The following is a 25,399-nucleotide window of genomic DNA, read 5'->3' as shown; positions in this document are numbered from 1 at the left end:
CTCCACATCAAACCAGACACACTCAAACTAATAGAAGAAAAACTAGGGAAACATCTGGAACACATGGGCACTGGAAAAAATTTCCTGAACAAAACACCAATGGCTTATGCTCTAAGATCAAGAATCGACAAATGGGATCTCATAAAACTGCAAAGCTTCTGTAAGGCAAAGGACACTGTGGTTAGGACAAAATGGCAACCAACAGATTGGGAAAAGATCTTTACCAATCTTACAACAGATAGAGGCCTTATATCCAAAATATACAAAGAACTCAAGAAGTTAGACCGCAGGGAAAAAAATAACCCTATTAAAAAATGGGGTTCAGAGCTAAACAAAGAATTCACAGCTGAGGAATGCCGAATGGCTGAGAAACACCTAAAGAAATGTTCAACATCTTTAGTCATAAGGGAAATGCAAATCAAAACAACCCTGAGATTTCACCTCACACCAGTGAGAATGGCTAAGATCAAAAACTCAGGTGACAGCAGATGCTGGCGAGGATGTGGAGAAAGAGGAACACTCCTCCATTGTTGGTGGGATTGCAGACTGGTACAACCATTCTGGAAATCAGTCTGGAGGTTCCTCAGAAAATTGGACATTGAACTGCCTGAGGATCCAGCTATACCTCTCTTGGGCATATACCCAAAAGATGCCTCAACATATAAAAGAGACACGTGCTCCACTATGTTCATCGCAGCCTTATTTATAATAGCCAGAAAATGGAAAGAACCCAGATGCCCTTCAACAGAGGAATGGATACAGAAAATGTGGTACATCTACACAATGGAATATTACTCAGCTATCAAAAACAACGGCTTTATGAAATTCGTAGGCAAATGGTTGGAACTGGAAAATATCATCCTGAGTGAGCTAACCCAATCACAGAAAGACATACATGGTATGCACTCATTGATAAGTGGCTATTAGCCCAAATGCTTGAATTACCCTAGATCCCTAGAACAAACGAAACTCAAGACGGATGATCAAAATGTGAATGCTTCACTCCTTCTTTAAATGAGGAAAAAGAATACCCTTGGCAGGGAAGGGAGAGGCAAAGATTAAAACAGAGACTGAAGGAACACCCATTCAGAGCCTGCCCCACATGTGGCCCATACATATACAGCACCCAATTAGACAAGATGGATGAAGCAAAGAAGTGCAGACCGACAGGAGCCGGATGTAGATCGCTCCTGAGAGACACAGCCAGAATACAGCAAATACAGAGGCGAATGCCAGCAGCAAACCACTGAACTGAGAATAGGTCCCCTATTGAAGGAATCAGAGAAAGAACTGGAAGAGCTTGAAGGGGCTCGAGACCCCAAAAGTACAACAATGCCAAGCAACCAGAGCTTCCAGGGACTAAGCCACTACCTAAAGACTATACATGGACTGACCCTGGACTCTGACCCCATAGGTAGCAATGAATATCCTAGTAAGAGCACCAGTGGAAGGGGAAGCCCTGGGTCCTGCTAAGACTGAACCCCCAGTGAACTAGTCTATGGGGGGAGGGCGGCAATGGGGGGAGGGTTGGGAGGGGAACACCCATAAGGAAGGGGAGGGGGGAGGGGGATGTTTGCCCGGAAACCGGGAAAGGGAATAACACTCGAAATGTATATAAGAAATACTCAAGTTAATAAAAAAAAAAAAAAAAAAAAAGAGCACTTGTTGATTTTGCAAAGGACCCAGGTTCCATTATGAGTACCTACATGATGGCTCATATCCATCCATAACTATAGTTCCAGGGGATGCAACAGATACATGCAGGCCAAATATTTATACATCTAAAGTAACTCCCCCCCTTTTTGAGATAATATATCTCTATGTAACTCTTGCTATCCTGGAACTAGCTATGTAGACTAGGCTGGCCTCGAACTCATAGAAATCCTCTTGCCTCTTCCTCCCATGTGCTGGAATTCAAGACATGCACCAAAAGCCTGGCTAAGATAAATCTTTTTCAAAAGTGCCAAATTAAAACAATGAGTAGAGGGGTTGGGGATTTAGCTCAGTGGTAGAGCGCTTGCCTAGGAAGCGCAAGGCCCTGGGTTCAGTCCCCAGCTCCGGAAAAAAGGAAGAAAAAAAAAATTAAAACAATGAGTAGAGCTTTTTTTTTCTTTTCAAATTATTGAAATGTCAGATCACCTATTCTCTCAGAGTTGGAAGATATCACGCAAACAGGTCAAGTAGTACAGAGGTGAGAGAGTAGGTTGGAAAGCCCTCATAAATGAGTCATGTGACTTGATGATTCTACTGTCCATGGTAAGGAAGGAAGTGGTTATGTGGAGTTCACAGTGGGGGTCTAGGGGTGGGGATCCTGCCAGCACGCAACGTTTCAGCCTACTCTGAAAGCAAGGGACCAACCTATTTTCTCCATCACCTTCTACATTCTAGCCACAGGAGAACTGTGTGAAGTTTGCAGTAAGGGTGAGTGAGGCAGAGCTGTGGAGAGAGAGAAAACAGAGGCAAAAGCTCCCTTGGACATTCCACTGTGCTTTGTGATCTCCACATCTCTGTATCTACACTCTGTGAAAGAACATTCTAGCATCTTTATAACACTTTCTAGTTTTTCCAGCCCTTTTACTCTATAGCCCAGGGTGACTTTGGATCCATGGGATTCTCATGCCAGTTTCCTCTTTTCCTTCATCCACTCTTTGTTTTTTTGTTTTTGACTTTATATGGAGTATAATGTAATTATAATCTAAGCTAACATAATTGAAGATATTTATGAACATTACATGTTGCTATCTAGTTCATTGGATAATTTTAATGGTTATGTAACTTGGCATAAGAAGGCATTATACTTTGTTAAGCCAGTACTATTAGCATGTATATGTTTTCATACATACCCTTGTTACTGTTTTTAAGAGTTTTTTTTAAACTTTTATCTACTTTGTGTATGTGTGTGTGACACAGTGTGGGATCAGAAGACAATTTGGAGGATTTAGTTGGTCCTCTCCTTCCATTAGGTAAGGCCTAGGGGTCAATCCTAGGTGTCCAGTCATCATGGTGGCAAGCACCTTTCTTTCTTGCTGGCTTTTCTTTTCTTTTTTCTTTTTTTGTATTTTAGTATTTTAAGTAAGTCTGTAAAAAATATCTTTGCATAAAGCTTTCTTCCATATTTTAGATTATTTGCTTAGAATCCTCTATTTAGCAGTTGAGTCATTAGTGTGGAACATTTCTATGGTCCATAGATAGTTCTAGCCACAATACTTAAAGGCTGAACCTGCTTCCTCTGTCACCTATCTGAACATCTAGCACATCACTGTCAGCAGCCAGCACATTCTCTCGTCTAACTAGCACATGTAGCCTTTTAACCTAGGCTTAAACAAAAACAAAAAAACAAAAAAACAAACAAAAAAAAGCCAGTTAATTCCCTTGTTCCCATTCGTTTCTCTTTGGTCACTAGAAGGCTACTAGTAAGTTAGAACATTTTAGCTGTTTATTAATTCATATAATTCATCCCTTATGAATTACCCATTCCGGGGTTGGGGATTTAGCTCAGTGGGGTTGGGGATTTAGCTCAGTGGTAGAGCGCTTGCCTAGCAAGCACAAGGCCCTGGGTTCAGCCCCCAGCTCCGAAAAAAAGAAAAGGAAAAAAAATTACCCATTCCCTGACCCATGCTCCTTCATTCATTGAAGCTATGTGATTCTCGTATATTTTAAGAATACTTTCAAAAAAAATTGACATTTATTCATTTATGTGTGAGTTGGAGGAGTGTGGGCACTGTGTGCAAGCCAGAGAACAATCTGTGGGAGTTCCCGCCTTTTATCATGTACAGTGGTTCTCAACCAAATGCCCCTTTCACAGGGGTCACATATCCTATATAGCAGATTTTTACATTATGATTCATAACAGTAGCAAAATTAGCAGGTTATGAAGAGGCAACAAAGATAATTTTCTGGTTGGGGATCATGGCAACATTAAGTCTTGGATTAAGGAGTTGGAGATTGAGACCAGGTTAAGAACTTCTGATTATGTTGGTTCCAGATAACGGAAGTCAGGGCACTTTCTTTCTTTTCTTTTCTTTTTCTTTTTGGTTCTTATTTTCGGAGCTGGGGACCAAACCCAGGGCCTTGCACTTCCTAGGTAAGCACTCTACCACTGAGCTAAATCCCCAGCCCCTCTTTTTTTTTTTTTTTTTTTTTTTTTTAAGAAAGAGTTTCTTTGTGTAGCCCTGGCAGTCTTGGAGCTTGCTCTATAGGCCAGAGTGGGCTCGAAATCTCAAAATTGACTTCTGCCTTCCAAGTGCTGGGATTAAAGGTGTGTGCCACCACCACCAGATGACAAATTTTAAAATATAATAAAATGATAAAAGTTGAGTATGTTCTTTTTTTTTTTTTTTTTCCGGAGCTGGGGACCGAACCCAGGGCCTTGCGCTTCCTAGGTAAGCACTCTACCACTGAGCTAAATCCCCAGCCCCGAGTATGTTCTTTAAAACGTAACACAAGCTACTGGTGAAAAGAATGAAATTCCTTTTTTTTTTTGGTGGGGGTGGACATCTCATTTAATTGGGACGTAATGTTAATGCTCTCTATCATCAAGCTGATTGTCATTGTCATCTGTAAAAGCGAGTTACAGACCAAATTTGATCCTAGGATGGTTTGGAAAAACAAGGTCCAATGCCTACTATATTTTGAAGTCTGTTATTCAGAGAGTTTCTCAGCTTACGAGTTGCTTCTTCTTTATCCATATTCCTCATTCTTTCCTTTAGCTTTACCTAAACAAAACCACTTAACCGTTCACTTTAAGCAGGTTCCTGTTGCTTTCATGCCTCTAAACATCGAAATAGGTCGAGGCTAAGGGCATATCCGTGAGGTTATTGTGAACACAAAGCTATAATTAATCTGTTCTTCCTTTGAGCTCTCACAAAACAGGTGATGCCTATTTCTGGCCACTTGCACATATTTGGTTTCTTGCACTAGACTTTGGAATCCTTGAATGTAAGTGCTTGATCTCTTTCATTTTTCCTCCTCTCCTGGAATACAACACGAACAACACTCAAGAACTGAAAGATAGATTCATGATAGACTTGAAGGGACATTTCTATCAGGGAAGGCAGCCCAGCTTCTGCTTAGAGAGGCATTGTGGAAAAACTACTACCTAATTCCTGGAGGCTGACTGTAGGAACTCTTCATCCTACGGTTCTTCCTGTACTAGGATGGATGATGGAGTGACATTAACTTTTATGATCTATGTGTACTACTTAGTTTAATTATGCCTGTCAAGTTCTAGTCAGAAAGACAGGGGCCATGCCATTAAACATGATAATTTAAACAGCAGGAATTTTACACAAAAAAACTTCTCTACCAATAAGTTGGCAATTAAAACAGCTATAGGGAAACAATCTTTTATCTTTCACGAGTTTGTCACAAGTTAGATTTATTTTATTATTAATTTTTGATACAAGTACAATGGAATTTTTTCAAAAGAAATGGTAAAAACATGTGGTCAGATTAACATATTAAATAAAGCCTTTTGATATACGTTCTTTAAAAACCAAGTGCTGGGGCCTGGGGATGTAATTCAGTATAGCACTTGCCTGCCATGCATGAGGGTCTGGTTTCAATTCTTTTCTTTTTTTTTTCTTTTCTTTTTTTCAGAGCTGGGGACTGAACCCAGGGCCTTGCGCTTGCTAGGCAAGTGCTCTACCACTGAGCTGAATCCCCAACTCCCTGGTTTCAATTCTTAACATAATAAGCAAGCAAACAAACAAACCCTACCCTGTTTCTGAATCTCGACATCAGGCCTTGGTTTGGCCGACTGTGATGGTGCATGACTAATCTCAGCACTTGAGAGCTGAGGCAGGGGGATTTAGAGTTCAAGGTTTATGTCTGGATTATGTATAAAGAGTCTGTCTCAAAATCAAAACACAAGGTTAATGAGGATACTAATGGTAAGGGGACTAGAGGATTAGACTAAGAAGGTGGTAGTTTAGGCAAAGTTACGGTGATGAACTGAGATGTTTCTAGATAGAGTCAACAGGATTTGATGGTTGACTGAATGTAGGGAACAGGTAGTCTTTAGTATCAAGAATGTTAAATAGGGTTTTTACCAAGACAGTTGGAAGGTGCTAGTGCCACTCAATGAGATAAACAGGGAAGTGTATCAGGAAGGCAGGAACAGGTTGGTTCCAGGTTTGATCCAGGAAACGAGTTAATCGTTGGCTATCCTTTATGACAGAATACCAGGAAAGTACTAAAGATGATTTAGGCTCGTCAAAAATGAAGTGGCACGGGTGCCAATCTAAAGGTATTCCCATTGGTCAAAAATAACAAATAAAAAGATAATGACTATAGTACTGTAATACAAAACAAGCCTTACTGGTCTCTCATGAAGATAGTAGAACATTCATTATTGTGAAAATTGTTAAACAAAGAAAGAATTAGGCATATATATTGGCTTTTCCATACAAATAATAGGTCTAGATTCCATAATGAAATAATGTAGCTAGTCAATGACTGTCACTGTCTGCTTACACCATTAGATGAATGGTTGATGTCTACAATAAATGGATGGAGCTAACAGCATAAGAACCTCTTATTTTTTAATCATCACTAACAGTGGAATCCCTTGTTGCCGTGTGCTTCTTACTGTAGTGCAACCGGAAGAACACAGCACCACGCATGTAAAGGAAAACACATTTAGTCTGGCCTAGCGATGCGTTTCTGCAGTCCCAGTATCTGGGACTGAATTAGATAATTGAGTCTTGTGATGATTGTTCTTGCCTTTCAACTTGATTACATCTGGAATTAATTAAAACCCAAAAATGGAGGGGCATACCTTGGAGGGATTTTTGCTTAAGTGGGAAGACAGATCTTTAACTTGGATCTTTTGAGGTGGGAAGACCCAACTCTACTCCAGGGCATGATTTCTGACGGAAGCCTATGTAAGGACATGGAAAAAGGAACCTCTTTAGTGCTTTGCTTGTTTGCTCTCAGATCGATAGGCTCACTGGCATTAGAACCTACTTCTCTGAACTTCTGGTGTATACTGAAGACCAGTTGAGACCTCCAGTCTCATGGACTAAACAACTCCTGGGTCCTTAGACTTTCCTTCATAGTCAGCCATTGCTGGATTAGCTGGATCACAGCCTGTAAGTCATTGTTTTGTGTGTGTGTGTGTGTGTGTGTGTGTGTGTGTGTGTGTGTATGTGTTCATTCTATAAGTTATATTATTCTAGAGAACCCTGACCTAACACAGGCTTCATGATATCATTCTTCATGCTTCCCTTCCCTAATGTTTACTACAAACTGGCAATAGTATCAAAAATTTTTAATAGAAACTATTTTCTTTCTTTTTTAAAGATTTATTTATTTATTATATATAAGTACACTAATGCTGTCTTCAGACACACCAGAAGAGGGCATCAGATCTCATTGCAGATGGTTGTGAGCCACCATGTGGTTGCTGGGATTTGAACTCAGGACCTCTGGAAGAGCAGTCAGTGCTCTTAACCACTGAGTCAGCTCTCCAGCCCAGTATCTAGATGTTTGATGAGAGATTTTTTTTCCTTGTCTCAAGTTTATTTGTAAAAAACAGCATAGGACACTGGTCATCTGCAAAGAGTGTGTAGGTAGGTGTGTCACAGCCGTCCATCTGTCTTCACACTGGCAGGAGCCTTTTCTATGGGGCCTTCACAGGGGCCTGGGCACCTTTGGGAGCTGAAGCCTGGGCCTTAGCTGGAGTTTTGGCCTCTGCCTTGTTTTGAACCTTGGGCTTTGGTTGGCAGAACCTTGGCCATGTAGCTTCGAATCTGGTTCCCAAGCTTGGGGTGAGTGATGAAAGCCAGACGGCTGAGTTTGTGGCTGGGGCCTTTTGGCATCCTGGGCTTGATGGCCTCTGTGAGTGCACTCGCTGCCTTTGCATTGTTGGCCTGCGTCTTCTTCAGGCCTTTCTGTGCTTCTTGGCAAAGCACATGTTCCTCAGAAACTTGGGGTTGACCCCTTTAAGAGATTTGTATCTTTGTGACTGGGTTTCTTGATGCCATTTCTGTGCCATTAGTGGGACTGGTTGTGTGTGGTGTGGTTCTTGGACTTGGCCATGTCTGCATGGTAAGCCGCAGCTCCCACAGCGCCTGGGACTGGAAGAGTGATTTTTTTTTATTTTTTATGATTCTGGCTCTCACTAAAGCAGTGTCCAGCTGTACTGAAATAATGATCCTCATGTTCACTCTCCCAAGAGTTGTGGTGCCTGATGTGAATATATACATCTTGAGGTAGCCCAAACATTTGCTCTGTAACATAGTTTCAGAAAACAAAGGTTCTGATAAACTAATTTAATGATAGCTGGACTTGGATTTCAGGAACAGTGACAAATTCTACTCTTCCCTGAACCCAGTCTTCCTGGACAGGTAACATTAGTCTCTTCCCACATGAACTTAACTTGTGACTCATGACTTGCTTTGGCAATGTCACAGTTGCCAATGTGGAACCCACAGAGACTTGAAAAGTCTTGCTTTCCTTTAGGGATTACTGCTACTGTTGCCATGTGAAGAAGGTCATACAGGCCTAATGGATGATGCAGCATCTATGCCCTGCTTGCTTTTATTGCTACAGCCAACTGTCAGACGTGTGATAGAGACCTGATGATCTAGTCACCAACCAGATCACTCTCAGCTTCCCGCAGACATAAGGGCAAGGCCAGCAATGACTAGCTGGACTGCTCTAGACCATGAGACCCATACAGTTGGCCCACACAATTGCCAACTAAACAAGTATTTGTTAGGGCTGGGTAAATGGCTCAGTGGGTAAGAGTACTTCCCTTGAAATGTGGGGATGTGAGCTTGAAACCCTAGTGCCCAAGCAAAAAGCCAAGAATGGTTATACGTGCCTATAAGCCCAGCATTTTTGGGGGCAGAGAGGCCGATCCCAGGAATGTGCTGACCAACAAGCCAGCCTATTATAAACTGCAAGTGTCTGATTTCATGAGAGACTTTAACTCTGGAGAACAAGAGGGAAAGTGATAGGAGAAAGACACCCAGTGTCCTCCTTTGGCTTCTGCATGTAAATGTGCATGCACCCATATGCTCACATGTACACCGTACGCACACTAAAAGAAGAGAGGTTTTCGGGGTTGGGGATTTAGCTCAGCGGTAGAGCGCTTGCCTAGCGAGCGCAAGGCCCTGGGTTCGGTCCCCAGCTCTGAAAAAAAAAAAAAAAAAAAGAAGAGAGGTTTTTTTTTTGTTGTTGTTTTAACACAATTACTTTAAAGTGTGTGTGTGTGTGTGTGTGTGTGTGTGTGTGTGTGTGTGTGTTGGGAGACCTGCCTGCCCAGGTCTGCCTCCTGAGTGCTGAGATTAAAGGCATGATCTACTATGCCTGGTTACATTTTTAAAAATTCACACACACGGGGTTGAGGATTTAGCTCAGTGGTAGAACGCTTGCCTAGCAAGCACAAGGCCCTGGGTTTGGTCCCCAGCTTCCAAAAAAAAAAGAAAAAAAAATTCACACGTGTGTGTGTGTGTGTGTGTGTGTAAGCGTGTGTGTGCTCACATATGCATTCAGGTACACAAGGTGGTCAAAGAGGGGATTGAATCTCCTGGATGGGAATCAAACTCAGGTCCTTTATAAGTGCGCCAAGTGTTCTGAACCACTCCATCCATTATCTTTCTAGTCCTGTTCTAGTTTGTTTTCTACCACTGTGATAAAGCGTCATAACTAAAAGCGACCTGGTGAAGAAAGGGTTTATTTGGATTACACATTCTAAGCACAGTTCATCATGAAACTGAGTCTGGGAGGGGACTCAAGGTAGCAACCTAGAGGCAGGAACAGGAGCAGAGACCATGGAGGAATGCTGCTTATTGACTTGTTTTTCATGGCTTGCTTTCTTATAGGACAGAGGACCACTTTTCAAGATTTGGCACTGGGATGTGCTGGACCCAATCTTACCAATCATAAGAAAATGCCCACAGATGGGTCTACAGGACAGTCTGATTGAGGCAATTCTTCAATTAAAGTTCTTTCTTTTCATATGGCTCCATTGTGTCAAACTGATAAACAAAACTGGCACAATCTCCTGAAATACACTTTTATCTCATAGTTTCTGTGGGTTTTAGGTCTACTCTTAGCTGTTCTGGTTTCACTGTTTCAGGATCTCACCAGGCTTCCATCAAAGTAATGTCTGGGCTTTGTTCTCCCTTGTAGATAAAACTGGGGGATGGTCTATGTAGCTGGTCTTTGCTATTTTGTGGGTTCTTTTTTCCCATTCTTTATATACTCCCACCCAGTTTCAGTTCCTATCACTAGATAGGGGAGAGAGAGAGAGAGAGAGAGAGAGAGAGAGAGAGAGAGAGAGAGAGGGAGGAATCTAATTTCTTCTCATTTCTTCTTTGAGCATGACTACTAGCAAAGTGCAACCAACCTTCCTGAATGGCTACCAACCACCATCCTCTGTCTCTTGGGATTCTAGCATTTTTACACCCTCTGAAAATTTCCTAGAATTCCAAACATCACACAATCACAGAACCTATCTGTAACTGACAAAACCACGCCTCTGCTAGAGCATGAGGCAAATCATAGTCAGGTGCTGTGGAGAGTGTGAAGCAGCCCCATATCCCACACCTGGGATTAAAATGAAAACATATTTTTATAAGATTTATGTGTTTCTAAAAGAACCCAAAATTCCAGAATTGTCACTACATTTTTTTCCACCCTGCTTTAAGCCATAAATTGTGCTCTGTGTAGAAACAAGAGACATTTACAAAGAAATAAATGCTTTTCAGCTCTGTGGCCAAGGTTTTCAGACAACCTCTCCTGCTTACTTCTAAACTTTATCATTTTTGATGGTATCCACAGATTTTCATTTCCTGTGGAAATATAAACAGATCCATGTCCCCAACACAAAACTTTCACTGGCTTCCATTCTGATGTTCAACACATCCTTATAAGTATATAGACTGATTTTAATGCCACAGGGTGTGTGTGTGTGTGTGTGTGTGTGTGTGTGTGTGTGTGTGTGTGTTTATAACTTGGTGACTCTCTCTTGCTGAGTGTTGAGGATTTTATGGTCTTTGAATTACTCCTTGACTGAAATGGCTTATAAATTTTGTTGTGTGGCCTCAAGCAAGGCCCTCCTTTCCTTTCCCAACAGCAAGAAATTGCCTTGGATATCTCCTTCATATCTGTATGCCTGTGCTGCTATAAAATTAAAATAAATGCTGTCTTTTACCCCGCACTAGATCCGGCACTGTAGTGCCTCAAGATATCTGGTAGACATCTTCATCTCAGTCAGTAAATAGTCTCACCTGCTTTGCTCCATCCCATATCACAATGCCAACGGCTACTCTCTGAGCCTGGCAGCAAACTCCCTACCCATCTAGTTCCCAAGGCAGGATGCCACCGTGCCAGACATACACATCCCAATTCCGTGGCAGCCTAGTGTCTTCAGCCACCACACACTCTCTTAAATTCAATTAAATTGCTACATGGAACACATAACACAATAACCTCTGATCCAATTGATAAGATAAAATTTCCCACCTAGAGAACATACAGTTTGCTCATCTAGATACACAAAATCCTGTACACATCCATCCCTTAAGAATATTCATAACAGGGGTTGGGGATTTAGCTCAGTGGTAGAGCGCTTGCCTAGCAAGTGCAAGGCCCTGGGTTCGGTCCCCAGCTCCAAAAAAAAAAAAAAAAAAAAAAAAAAAGAAAGAAAGAAAGAAAGAAAGAAAGAAGGAAAGAAAGAATATTCATAACAACCTATAAATGTACAGAGAGGAATCTTAACATCTGCCTCCATGTTCTTTCTCGGCCACTTCTCTCTCACTCCAGTCTCCTCCTCCTCTTTAAAACTTTTCTCCCGCCCATCCTTCCTTCTCGTCCAATGACAGGCCTCGTTCTATCTTGTACCTGCCTATACCTGCATAATGACACCATCCCATACTCCTGAACCCAATTGTGGTTCTTGTCACATCACATACGTACCCCAGGAAGCCCAGGTGTTCTTTCTGGCTTATATTTAAAAAATCTTTCTAGTTTTACAAAACCCATTGCTCTTAGATATGCCTTATTCACAGTTTTGTTGCAAATGATCATATTTCCCACAATTAAAGCACCAGGCATTTTGAAATCCGAGACCTTTAGCAGTGGGATGGCTATTCTTGGTTGTTAACTTGACTACATCTGGAATAAACAACAATCCAGAAATAGAGGGCACACCTGTGACCCAGATCTTGAGGCTGGAAGACATGCACCTTTAGTTCAGATCTCGAGGCACACTTTTGATCTGGGCCACACCTGCTGGAGACTACATAAGAACAATGGAAGAAGGAAGGGTTAGCTCTTCTTTGCCTGCTTGCATTCACTTTGTCAGCACATCTTTTGGAGTCTAACTCTTCAGGATTCCAGCTTATACAGAACACTAGCTGAACCACCTAGCCTCATGGGACTGAGCAGCTCCTAGGTTCTTGGACTTCTCATTTACAACTGGCCATTGTTGGCTTAGACTGCAGCCTGTAAGTCATTCCAAAAAATTCCCTTTATCTATGCAGATTCACTTTGTAAGTTCTGTCACTCTAGAGAGCCATGACTAACACATTCGGCTTGGTTACAGTCTCTTTAATGATCGTATTTCCTGCAATTGGAGCACTAAACATTTTGATATCTGAGACCTATGGCTCTAGATTGACCTATATTATATTAGTTGGTACATGTTAATACAAGTATTGGTCATATCCCTTATCCACTTGTCCATAGGTGCTGCTTGTCCTTTTAATGGTCTAACTTTTTTCATTTGGTATTCACATTTTCAAACACCAAGGTTTCAATTAACACCTGCCTTTCTTGCATTAGGGTCTGATATGGCTTTGTTCACTTCTAAGACTAATCTATGTAAAACAAAACAAAACAAAACAAAACAAAACAAAACAACAAAAAACAGTGAAGGCTGTGGGATGTGGGATGTCACAGGTGAGGCAGGTACAGGATAGAACGAGGCCTTTCATTGGACGAGAAGGAAGGACGGGCAGGAGAAAAGTTTAAAGGAAGAGGAGGAGACAGGAACGGAAGAGGGGAAGAGACTGAGAGTAGCCGCGAGAGAACATGGAAACTGACTTTAGGATTCCATGCTGTACCATTACAGGTTGTTATGAATGTTCTTAAGGGATGGATGTGTACCAGACTTTTTATGTTTAGGTGGCAATTATATCTTATCAATCACATCGAAGGTTATTGTGTTGTGTGTTCTTTCATGTGGCGATTTAAGTTTAAGAAAGTGTGCGGCGGCTGGTCTGGGCTGCCATGGAGTTGGGATGTGTGTTTCTGGCATGGAAACCTGCCTTGGGAACTATATAGGTAGAGAGGTTGCTGCCAGGCTCAGAGAGAGGCCTTCGGCAGTGTGGTATGGGATGGAGCAGAGCGGGTGAGAGGCTTTGCTGACTGAGACTTAAGACATCTAGCAAATATCTTGGGGGCACTGTGGTGCCGGATCTAGTGGGGGATAAAATACAGCATTTATTTTTTATATTTTTACAACAGAAGGCTTCTCCAGAACCTTGTATAATCTTTTTTTTTTTTTTTTTTTTTGGTTCTTTTTTTTTTCGGAGCTGGGGACCGAACCCAGGGCCTTGCACTTCCAGAACCTTGTATAATCTTTGTAAATAAGGTAGCCTTTTTCAGGGGTCCTCAATTTTGTCCCAAGCTTTTAAAGCCACTAAGTGACTTTGTCCTATAGTGAGATAATCAAGTTGAATCTGTTCTCATACATTAGAGTGCTGTCCTTTGCCTAGTAACTGGTCTTTTACTATATTCACTTCCCTTACTGTATTTCACTGTTCAGTATTTGAGGCTTCTCTCCACCATGTTAATCATTGCAGCTGTCACTAACCCCTCCCAGTCTTGGGGAATAATTCTATAGCCCAGTTATTTAGAATTTGTTTCCCATATGGCGAATGCATCCCATATAAAATCATGACCTCTTTAAAAATGCCTAGTTCTGTCATTTGTATAGGATGTCAGCATATACTGAATGACTACTGGGAAAGCTGATGGGAAACCCTTGTTACTCCAGGCTGCTCTTCCTCCAACTCTGGCAGCATGGTTGTTTCAAGTTTTACCCTCTCTCAAAATGGGCTATGATCAGATTGTCCTCCTGCTTTTTCAGCTTTTCTCTGATGTGATGGCCCTGTGGCACAGTGTTTTTTTTGTTTTTTTTTGGTTCTTTTTTTCGGAGCTGGGGACCGAACCCAGGGCCTTGCGCTTCCTAGGCAAGCGCTCTACCACTGAGCTAAATCCCCAACCCGCCTGTGGCACAGTTTTGATTCCTCTTTCCTTCTGCAGGAAACTCCAGTTCTCTTACTCAGTCACCAGGACTGAGCCTTCTTGTTCTCCCTGGTGCTCCTCACTTCCCAAGAGCTTCCACCTCCACCCACAACCTCTCTCATTGTACAGTCAACTCAGTAGTCCTTTCAGAAACAAGAGAGAAGAATGGCTCTTTTCTGTCTCCCATTTCTGCAATTTTATTTCCCAGGTACCTCCATTTCCACCTGTGATTTTTCCAACTGCTCAGCCATTCTTCTAACCTTTTTTTTGAAATAGAATATATAAAGAAGAAAAAGAGAAAACAGAAAATCTCTGCTGGAACCAAAGTGGGGGTTATCTCAGCAGTAGTAGCTGTAATAAAGGTTTTGCTGGTATCTTGAAAAAAAATATTCACTACTTTGTTCCTGAGATTTTCTCTATGGCCTTGAAATCATATTTCATTTTTATCCTTAACTTTTGAACCCCACATTGGTGCCACTTGTAGCCAAAATTTGCTATTTTGTGGGTTCTTCTTTTTTCCCATCCTTTATTCCCAGTTTCCCTTCTCTCATTAGATAGGAGAAAAAAAGGAATGGGAGGGAGAGCGTGGGGGGGGGGGAAGAGAGAGCAATCCTTGAATTTAATTTCTTTCCTCTTTCAATATGACTACCAAGAATCTGCAACTAATCCCCTTGAATGACCACCAACCACCAACTCCTGCCTCTCAGGGACCTAACATTTATAGACGCCCTGAAAGGTTCCCAGAATTCTAAATGTCACACAGTAGCAGAAATTCTGCAGCTGATAAACTACACCTCTTCTAGAGCTCAAGGCAAATCACAGTCAGCTGCTGCAGACAGTCTGAAGCAGCCTCATATCCTTATACCTGAGATTAAAGTGAAAACTTATTCTTATTATATTTCTGTGTTTTTTTTTAAAGAAACCAAATTTCCAGAATTGCCACTATCAGTCTATTTCCAAACTAAATCTCAATATTGAGCATAATTAACCTTTTCCTGGATGCAGGACTGTGCAAATGCTTCAAGGACTGTTTCAGTCTGTTTTATTGGCTATTGTGCTGGAGGCTGGCCTGGGTTCCTGCAGGTTGCCATGCTATTTCCTGCCACATAGTCCTCTCCATTGCCAATGTAAAAAGTGAGTTTTGTAGCTAAGCTCCATAGCACAAGCTTGTAAAGGAAGGACTTGGGGGGAAGAGAAAGGAGGATGGAGGTTCCAGGCCAGCTGAGTTACAAACCCTACGCTGCCATAAATGTCATTTCCATTTTTAAGGAACATTGTGAGTCTGAGAGTGAGTCTCACACCAAGATACCATCTTATATGATGTAACATAATCATGACAGTGATTGTACTACGGTTAACTCATGGGGAAGGGATGACTGAGAATCACCTTAGAGTCAGTCTGTCTACAACACCAGATTGTCCTAATAGTCGACAATGAGGAAGTAGGACGAGAGTGTTCTCCAATCCGAGTCAGTGGATTATCTTTGTGGAGATGAGTACGCCTAAGCCTAGAGGAATCAGATTGGTTGATGGAGATTGATGTTGGAGAAACAGCCTTACAAAACTTCAGCAGCAATCTTAGGATACTATTGTTTTCTCTTACCTATGCTGGGTTTCACTCCTTTGCCGGGATGAAATAGTAATTCATTTTTGTTTCATTTTGTTTTGAGCAGGTCTAGTATTTCTCTTGAATTCTCCTGACACATTTTGTTTATGTAGGTTTGGGATCAAACTCTGGATTTTAAGTATGCTGGGCAAACGCTCTACCAACTAAGCTACATTCTAAGCCCCCAAACAAAACCATTTTTTTTAAATAAAACGATTCTAGGGATTGAATTTGAGACTTTGTGCACGACAGCCAAGCACTTGATCTTCATATAGAAATATTGAACTATGTCTATCTCCTCTCTGGCCATTCTGGATTCAGCATGTGTTTCCGTTCTTCACAAGCAAGAATGTGCTGCTCCTATCATGTAGCAGGGATAACTATAAATAGTGGCACGGGCTAATAGAAAAAAGAGGCAGGCAGAGACTGGATTCTGAATGGTGGCCTTGCCTTCTTAGAAAGTGTACACTTTATCCAGAGCTTTAATTTACTATTCTAAGCAAGACAGTATTACAAAGATTCTTGAGAGTCTTTGGGAAGATGGTTCCTAAGAGAATAAGACTTGATGCAGCGGAACTAGTCGGGAGACTTTTCCAGTTAAACAGGTGAGGGAAGGTGAAACTGGATATGAGTTAGTACCAATGGGATGAAAAGAGAAGGCCGGTCGGAGAGATATCGAGTTTACAGAGCAACAGGCCTTCTTCATTATTAGGTATGAGAGATGAGAAGAAGGAAGGAGCCTGGGATGGCATTCTGTTTCTACCAAGGCAACTGCACGGATGGGGAGGACCTGGGACAGGGGACACAGAACAAAGCCGCATGGGTTGTCCAACACACTGCTTATGTGTGTGGGTTTTGGTATCTCACAGATCTTCGTTTGAGTCCTCTTTGCACTATAACTCACTCTGTTCCCTCCACTGTACAATGAAAATCATAATGACCTCTTCGTGTGTATTTGAATTGAATGCAGTGTCTGAAATGTAGTTGGCTCCATTGTATTAGCCATTATTACTACTCAGGATTCAGGGAGGAGGCAAAAGACAAATGAATCAAACAGGCAGGAAAGGTTTCTGGGAATGAACTCTGGTTAGGTCAAAGAGGAAAAACAGTGTTGTGGCAGACTAGCTGAAGCCAGAAGGCCAGGCATGGCTGAGCTGTCTGCCACGTGTTGTTAAAGCAGATGAGTCACTGAAAGGGGCAGGTCAGGCTGCCCAGGCCGCAGCAGGCTTGACTGTGCCTATATGATGACTTCATTGTCAGTGGGAAGCCCAGACCTTCCGAAGCCGTTTTAGTTTCCGCACCCCGACAGAGTACATCACTTCTTTTACAGGACTTTACACACTGTCACACTGTCTGGAAGTGTCAAAGGCAATGTAAAGAAGACAGATGAGAATGGGAATCCTCAACTAATGGGACTATTGCGATGCCACTGACTGGGCTCGTTTCCTTACACCTCAGTCTCATTTCTAACTTGAGGATGAGCTAACTTGTCTCTGAGGCGTAGGAGAGCACTAGGTGAATGTCTGTTGGTAAATAGTGTGTTGATGTCGTTCCTCCCGTTGGAAGACATTTCCGTCTGGACTTGTACCAAAGGGATGAATGGAAGAATCAAAGGGCGTCCCGCAGCCGACGCGGGCGCGCCGGGAGCCCCGCCCCCTTCCGCTTCAGAGCGCGCCGCGCGGCCGCGGGCGGGTCTTCGCGACCGTTCGCCAGCGCGTGCGCGCGGCTGTGGGCGGCAGGCGGGCTCGTCGTGCACGCGCGTGAGGGGCGGGCCGGGCGGCGGGCGGCAGGCGGGCTGGCGGGCCGGCGGCTGGCGGCGGAGCCCGCGGCGGCGGCGGGTGGCCGGCCGAGCGTGTGCCGGGCGGCGGAGGGCGCGGTGGCTACTATGCTGCCTCCGTGAGGCTCGCCGGGACGGTCTCGGCGCCTCAGCCCACAGGAAGTGCGGGGACACCGCGGGCCGGGTGCGGGTGGCTTCCAGTGCCCGCCGGGCCATGTTGGCCGCGGACCGGGCTTGCCGCGGCAGCGCTGCGGCCCGGGGCCGAGCCAGGCCGGCGCAATCGCGGTGCTAACGCCCGCGGGGCCCAGACGCGGAGATGAAGCGGAGCCGCTGCCGCGAGCGGCCGCAGCCGCCACCCGCCCGCCGGGAGGATGCGGCTCCGCGGGCGGCCGAGTTGCCCCAGCCGCAGTCTTTGCCCCCGCGCCGGCGAGCGCCGCCCGGGAGGCAGCTACTGGAGGAGCGGAGCGGGCCTATGGGGCACGACAGCAGGGAGCAGGTAAGGTGGGCTGGGTCCGCAAGCGAGGGTGGGCGCAGTGGGGGAAGGGTCCTCGCCGGAGCATCGGGCTGCAGTGGTGAGGGTGGGGATTGAGTCGGTTAGGAGGAGTGGGAGGTCTGAAGAGGCTGAGGGAAGGGGAGTGGAAAAATGAAGGTGGGGGGCCTGGGATTGCAGTGGACGTGGTCGGAGGAATGAATAAAATGGTCTTGGGGAGTAGCCTGGGGCTCTGGATGGAGAGAATGGGTGCTGGAATGTGGCAGGGTGAATGAGCAGCAAAGAATAGGTTTACTAAATTGAGTTATCTAGAGGAGTGAATAGTTTAAGGGAGAAATGCCAGTTTGATAGTGTTGACTGTTCTTAGAGTTTATCCCCACTGTTATAAAAACGGGACATTTGCAAGCATTCTGATTGGGCGGTCATTATACTTTTATAGGCAAGTATTCAGAATCGTTAACGTTTTCCTCAGTAGCTATCTACCCGTTTAAAACCATTATGAAAAATACCTGCATGTGTACAATCTCAAGGCCGGTGCTGTGGACAGAGAATCCGTAGATGAAGGCTCTGCCTTCTAGTTTGCCCTTAATGGGAAAAGAGAGAAAATGTAAAAGTACTCGTGGGATTCCCGAATGCACAGGATGTGTGATTTATTAGACAATAGTAGGTGTATTTATGAGTAGGGAATAAAGGTCGGCAATATCAGGTAAACTTGCCACTCACAGCTGTAGGAAGTTCAGTGAAACGAGACTGACAAGGACATTGTAAGATCCTTGATCTTGTTGGACTTTTAGAAAGAATGTTCTGTAGTTATGAACCCCAGGGACAGCATTGCTTTTGAACAGCTCTGCTTCAGACCCCAGTTGAGACCCCACCTTTGAGTCTTTGACGTTCCCGGTCCCCTATCTCTTGCTCATTACATAAAATAAAGGTCCTTAGGCATCATTACTTTGAATTACACTGTTAGCCTATGGTTTTAAAAAAATTCCTCCCTAACTTTGTTTCCCCACTTTTTATTCTCGGAGCCCTGGGTCTTCTGTAATCCCCTACTAGTTCCTGTTCAAAACTTGTGAAATGTATTTCCTCTTCTGACTTAGTTTACCTAGTGCAGTGGACCTTATTGCCTGCTTCAGTAAAGTGTTCAAGGCTATTTGATTCCCCCTTCTTATTTTCTTTTTAAATAAAATTTAATGATTTAGTTTTTATGTGCACTGGTGTTTTTCCTTCAAGTATCTGTGTGAGGGTGTCAGATTACCTGGTAATGAGAGACAGTTGGAGCCCTCAGGAGGGTGCTGGGAATTGAACCTGGGTCCTCTGGAAGAGCAACCTTTTCTCCAGCCTCAATTCCCCTCTTTTAAAAAGGATCTTTTTATTTATTTGTTTTTGCACATACAAGTGTTTGCCTGCATGTATGTTAGTACATCACATAGTTTGGAAACCAGAAGAGGGAGTCAGATCTCTTGGAACTAGAGCTGCAGATAGTTGTGAGCTGCTGGTGGCTGCTGGGAACTAAACCCATAACCTTTGCAAAAGCAGCAAGTACTCTTAATTGTTGAGTCATTTCTCCAGCCAACCCCCTCTTTTTTTTTTTTTAAAAGATAATTTCTATATTCACACAAACTTAGCAGTTACAGAGAAAGAACCATTTATCCTTTTCTCTGATGCTACATCATTGATACACACATCCTTTTTTTGTCTGTTAAAAATCTTATATTATTCTTTGTCTTGTAGCTTAAATAAAATGAAAAGTATAATTTTCTTGAAATGTGTAATTTCCTGTCTCCTAATATGCCTTATCTTGTTGCCTAAACCAACAATCTTCTTGAATTTGTATTCTGTGTCAGTTTCTTCAAAAAAAAATATATATATAATATTAGGGTTTGTCTTGTATACTTAATGCTTTCTCCAAACTGTCTTCAAGGTCATGAGTAACTTTTTTTGTTTGCTTTTTAAATTGAGATTTGGCTTAGTTTAGTGCATAAATCTAAGGTTCATTTAGCATGAATTTTTACAGACTCATATAACCATCTGTCCATTATTCAGGTCAAGGTGGAGAACATTTCCAGTTCCAAAAATGTTGGCTTACTTTCTCCTACTTACTACCCTTCACCAAAGTTAACCACTGTCCCCACCCCTAACACCATAGATTAATTTTTAGCTAAAACTCATATAAATAATATCATGAAGTTTGTACTATTTGTTACTGAATTATTTCATTGAAATAATTTCTATGCATTCTTTTGTGTTCCTTATAGAAATACTTTGCTTTTTCATTGTTGTATAATTTTCCACAGTGTAATCATATTAAACCGTATTTTGCAACTTAAAATAAGGTGTGTCTACCTGTGAATACATTGTGAAAGAGTTACAAAAAGAATTCTGTGATGGTTCAGTGAACTTTTTTTTATATAATTAAATTGGATAGTTTTCCTTCATCTTCTCAAGCTATGTGAACTCTTTGCCATTGTTGACCATGTGTTCTCTTCCTCCCCCCCCCCCCCCCCAATATTGATCTCTCTGATGTTTCCTGGACTGTTGTCCTGTGGTTTTTTTCATCTCTGTTCTTAAAACATTCTTTGACGACAATGTAGATAATGCGCTTGGTCCTAATGTTGGCTCTTTATTGTACTCCATTCTTTAGCAAGATCATGCATGGCAGGTGCTGGATGTAGAGTAAAGGTCTTAGGCTTTCATTCATACATTGCATTGTAGAAACCTCCTGGTAGAGTCATTTGAGTCTTTAGCCTGATTTTCTTTTTAGTTCTATGTTGCTAGCTTTGTGCTTAATGTTTCAAAACAAAACTCAGTGTTATAGAGGGGGGAGAAAGGGAAAAGTGTGTGTGTGTGTGTGTGTGTGTGTGTGTGTGTGTTTATGTAGAGTCAGAGGACACCTTTGGATATGATTCCTCAGACACCATCCACCTTTTTCATTCATATATGTATGAATGCCTGGCTGTTCTGGACTAGTTCTGTAGGCCAGGCTGGCCTTGGACTCAAAGAAATCCACTTGTCTCTGCCTCTTGAGTGCTGGGATTAAAGGCACGCACCACCACTGCTCCAGCTTATTTTACTTTTAAAAATTATGTGTATGTGTGTGTTGTGTATGGGTATGAGTGTAGGATTTCAGGTGTCCTTCAAGGTCAGAGAAGGTGTTGGATACCTCAGAACTGAAGTTATAGGCAGTTGTGAACCACATAGTGAGTGCTATGAATTCAGCTGAGGCCATCAGATAGAGCAGCAAGCATTTTTAACAGTGGAATCAATTTCCAGCTTCCATTTGTGTTTTGAGACAGGGTTTCTCACTGCACTAGAGCTCTAGACAGTGCTGGTTAGTGTGCCCTAGAGAGCTGTCTGCTTTTGCTTTTTTAAAGACAAAATGGAAAAAACAAAACAAAACAAGGCCTCACTGTATGGTCCTTGGCTGCCCTAGAACTGACTAGAAGATCAGATTGGATTCAAACATATAGAGATCTGCCAGCTTTTGCCTCCTTAGTGTTGGCATTAGAGGTATATGCCATTGTGCTGGTTTTTTTTTTTTAAGCTTAAGAAAATACTATTTGTTTATTTATTGTATATGTGTATATGTGTGATGAAACATTTAAAATCTTCTAAGCCAGGTGTAATGGTACACAGCTGCAGTACTAGTAGGACTGGAAGCTGATACAGGAGGCTCATGAGTTCTAGGCCAGCCTGTGGCCTAGATCCTTTTTCAAATGACAAAACCCTCTTTTAGCTTTAGATGCCTGTTGTGTTTATTATCACTGTTAGTTACCCCTTTATGCAGTATAACACCAGAACTTACAAATTTCTGTCTTCAGAGATATTATTAGCTTATTATCCAGAGAATAAAGCCTGAAGATCGTGACATTCAATGTATTTGAATTATTCATGTAAAGAATAGATGCTCCTCTGGGTTTATTAGTGTCTGTGCTTTTGTACCCCTTTTGTGCTGAGATTAGCTTGTTTTTTTAGTAGTAAATTCTTAGACGTTCACACTGCAGAATAAACTACTTGAAATGTAGTCATTTGTTTGACTGTTAAAAACCAACAAATGGGGGTTGGGGATTTGGCTCAGTGGTAAAGCACTTGCCTAGCAAGCGCAAGGCCCTGGGTTTGGTCCTCAGCTCCAAAAAAAAAAAAAAAAAAAAAAACAAAAAAACAAAAAAACAAAACAAAACAAAAAAACCAACGAATGCTCAGTGGAGATCCTGACTGTCAGCGTCTTAGCAGTGACCAGACTTTTCAGATGCTGTCTTCTTCACTGTCTTGTCTTTAAGCTTTTGAAGTTTTTTGTTTTGTTTTCCTTTGGTTTTGGTGTTTTAAACTAGGTTTCTCTGAGTAGCCTTTCATGCCCTGCAATTCACACTGTAGACTAGGCTGGCCTCAAACTTAGAGCTCTGCGGATCTCTGCCTCCTGAGTGCTGGGATTAAAGGTGTGCCCACCACTCCCCAACTTGTAATGTAGTCTTATCCACTCCTAGGTGTATAGTAGATGCTTAATAAAGAAAAAATCCGGGGTTGGGGATTTAGCTCAGTGGTAGAGCGCTTGCCTAGGAAGCGCAAGGCCCTGGGTTTGATCCCCAGCTCCGAAAAAAAGAACCAAAAAAAAAAAAAAAAGAAAAAATCCAAGTTCTACTCTTTGCTGTTAATTTGTGTTATTTAATTTCTCTTAATTTATCTCTCTTGAGATCAGCTTTTAATTTGTCTTAGTCACTGGCACAAAAATCATGATAAAACATTTTGCCTTTGTAGTGTTAGATTTTATTTAAACCTACTGTATTTAGGGTTATTAAACATTTTTTTTTCTTTTTCTTTTTTTCAGAGCTGGGGACCGAACCCAGGGCCTTGCGTTTGCTAGGCAAGCGCTCTACCACTGAGCTAAATCCCCAACCCCGTTAATTAAACATTTTAACCTTCCTTCTAAGAGCCCACTGGCCAGAGGTAGGGGAGAAAGAAGGTTAATAGGAAAAGGGTGTTGTGGACCTGTTTAAAAGTAGTTCTTTTGGGGAGGTTTTTCTATTTGTTGTCAGAATATCAGCAGTCCAGTTTAGTAGCAGACACAAAACATGAATCAGTAGCTGTAGCACGATTGAGCAGAAACAGCAAGGCTCTGCTGAATCTTTCTGAGTCATCGGAAGTGATCAGAGTCAGCCCAGATACTTGGAGAAGTTCTTTGGTGCATTTCTCTCTAAGTTGAAGACCAGCAAAGACCAGTGAAGAAGTGAACTATTGCAAGACATAGTAATGCAAGAGCGTCCTCTCACTATTTGTGGGGCTCTACTTATATTCTTTCTAACCGTCTTGCACCCTCCCAAATGTCTGTTTCAGCAAAACATCCATACCCTCTCTCACAAGACAGCTGCCAGAAAAACATCATGTGACACAAACTGAGTTGTTAAAGAAACCAGAAATTTCCATTTTATGACTTCTATTAGATCCTACACCACAGTCCTTTACACTACTACCACCTCTCAAACCAGAGCTGTTTATTGGAAAGTGATGGCTTGTCTAATGATATAAAACAATAAAAATGTATTTACAAATGAATCAACTTAATTTTACATATACTTAGTACAATCTTTGCTTTCCTTTTGCTGCTCTTACTCATCTAAGGCCAACCTTGGAGTTATGTTGGAGGCATTACAACACTTTATAAAGTATTCTAGAAAGTGGGCTAGATAGATGGTGATCTTGTAGAGGACCCTGTTTCAATTCCTAGCACCCACAGGATAGTTTACAACTATTCCAGTTCCAGGAAACATGATGCCCTCTTCTGGCTTCCATAGCCATTTGCTCACACCTGGTGTACATACTTACATGCAAGCAGAGCGTTCACATATATAACCTAAAGATAAATCTAAAAGAATAATGAGGGAAAAAAGCTCTAGAGAACCATGATGATCAAAATGTCAGGATATTGCCATAGAAAGAGACATGCAAGCCAGTAAATTGAAATGGAGAGCCTAGAGCTTGACCAGGCACCTACAGGGAACTTATTTTTGAAGAAGGTGCTAACTTTGTACATTGAAGAAAGGACAGTCTCTTTAATAAGTGGTGCTGAAAAGTCTGGATATGCGCATGCAGAAGGAAACTAGCGCCATACACAAAACTCAACTCAGAATAAATTCAAGAGTTAAATACAAAACCTGGAACTACTAGAAAAATGTTTGAGGGAGATCCTTCAGGACATTGAACCAGGCAAGGATTTTTGTATAAGATCAGAAGTTCTGGAAACAAAAGCAAAATTTGAGAAATGGTTTACATCAAATTGAAAAGCTCTGCAAGGGGTTGGGGATTTAGCTCAGTGGTAGAGCGCTTGCCTAGCAAGCACAGGGCCCTGGGTTCAGTCCCCAGCTCTGAAAAAAAGAAAAAAAAAAGAAAAAAAAAGAGAAAAGCTCTGCAAAGTTAGAGAAATAGTGAAGAGAACTTATGAAATGGGAAAAGACTTTTGCCAATTATCTGATTTACGGAATAATATCAAGAATATGTAAGGAACTATGTGTATAAAACAAAACAGAAAAAGAACTTCTTTTTTTTTTTTTCGGAGCTGGGGACCGAACCCAGGGCCTTGCGCTTGCTAGGCAAGCGCTCTACCATTGAGCTAAATCCCCAACCCCGAAAAAGAACTTCTATAAGCCCATCAATCCTATTTGGGATTATATACCCAAAGGAAATTAAATCTATATGTTCTAGAGAAAGCAGCAACCCTAGGTTTATAATGGCTGTACTTAGAATAGCCAAGACAGGCAAATCAACTGTTAACAGTTAAAATGTGATATATGTTCACATATACACAATTAAGCTATGAAAAGATAGAAGCTTATAATTTGTAATGGATAAATCCAGAGGACATGTGGCATAGAAAGTACTGTGCGGTCTCACATGTCGGTCTTATGGAAATGGAAATTAGTGACTACTAAAGTCTGATGAAGATAGGGAGAGATTGGTCAGTAGGTCCAAAGTTGCAGTTTTATGTTACATAGATAAAAATACAAAGTTTATGTTTCACTATAATTGTTTGGGGTGATCGTTCTGTTAATTGCCTTAATTTGATTATTACACACCATAGACATGTATTGAAACAGTGTATTGTATCTCATAAATTTGCATAATTAAATAAAAATTTTACCAGGTATGATGACACAAATCAGTCTTCGCTACTTTGTGGGGTCTTTTTCCCACCCTTTCCTCCCCAACTCCCATTTCACCCCCTATCACTAGATAAAGAATGATAGAAAGGGGAGGGAGGGAGGGAGAGAAGAAG

The 25,399-nt window shown here is 42.1% G+C and overlaps 1 protein-coding gene and 1 long non-coding RNA gene across 9 annotated transcripts in view; both read left to right on the top strand.

Moving 5' to 3' along the window:
- The window catches only part of LOC148005993 (uncharacterized), a 1,435,680-nt gene that overhangs the window by 1,060,352 nt on the left and 349,929 nt on the right, over positions 1-25,399 (top strand). The gene's annotated exons all lie outside the window — the stretch shown is intronic.
- The window catches only part of Mast2 (microtubule associated serine/threonine kinase 2), a 139,375-nt gene continuing 131,618 nt past the window's right edge, over positions 17,643-25,399 (top strand). For 7 of the 8 annotated variants that reach the window (XM_087549550.1, XM_087549549.1, XM_087549548.1 and 4 more), the window contains exon 1: positions 17,643-18,141. In XM_087549550.1, the coding sequence (XP_087405676.1) occupies positions 17,962-18,141 (180 nt within the window). In that variant the 5' untranslated portion in view covers positions 17,643-17,961. 8 annotated transcript variants of the gene reach the window in all.

The sequence above is a fragment of the Rattus norvegicus genome, chromosome 5 (genome assembly GCF_021556685.1).
Source record: "Rattus norvegicus strain SHRSP/BbbUtx chromosome 5, alternate assembly SHRSP_T2T, whole genome shotgun sequence".
Taxonomy (NCBI): Eukaryota; Metazoa; Chordata; class Mammalia; order Rodentia; family Muridae; genus Rattus; species Rattus norvegicus.
This window is presented reverse-complemented; position numbering and strand designations above follow the sequence as displayed.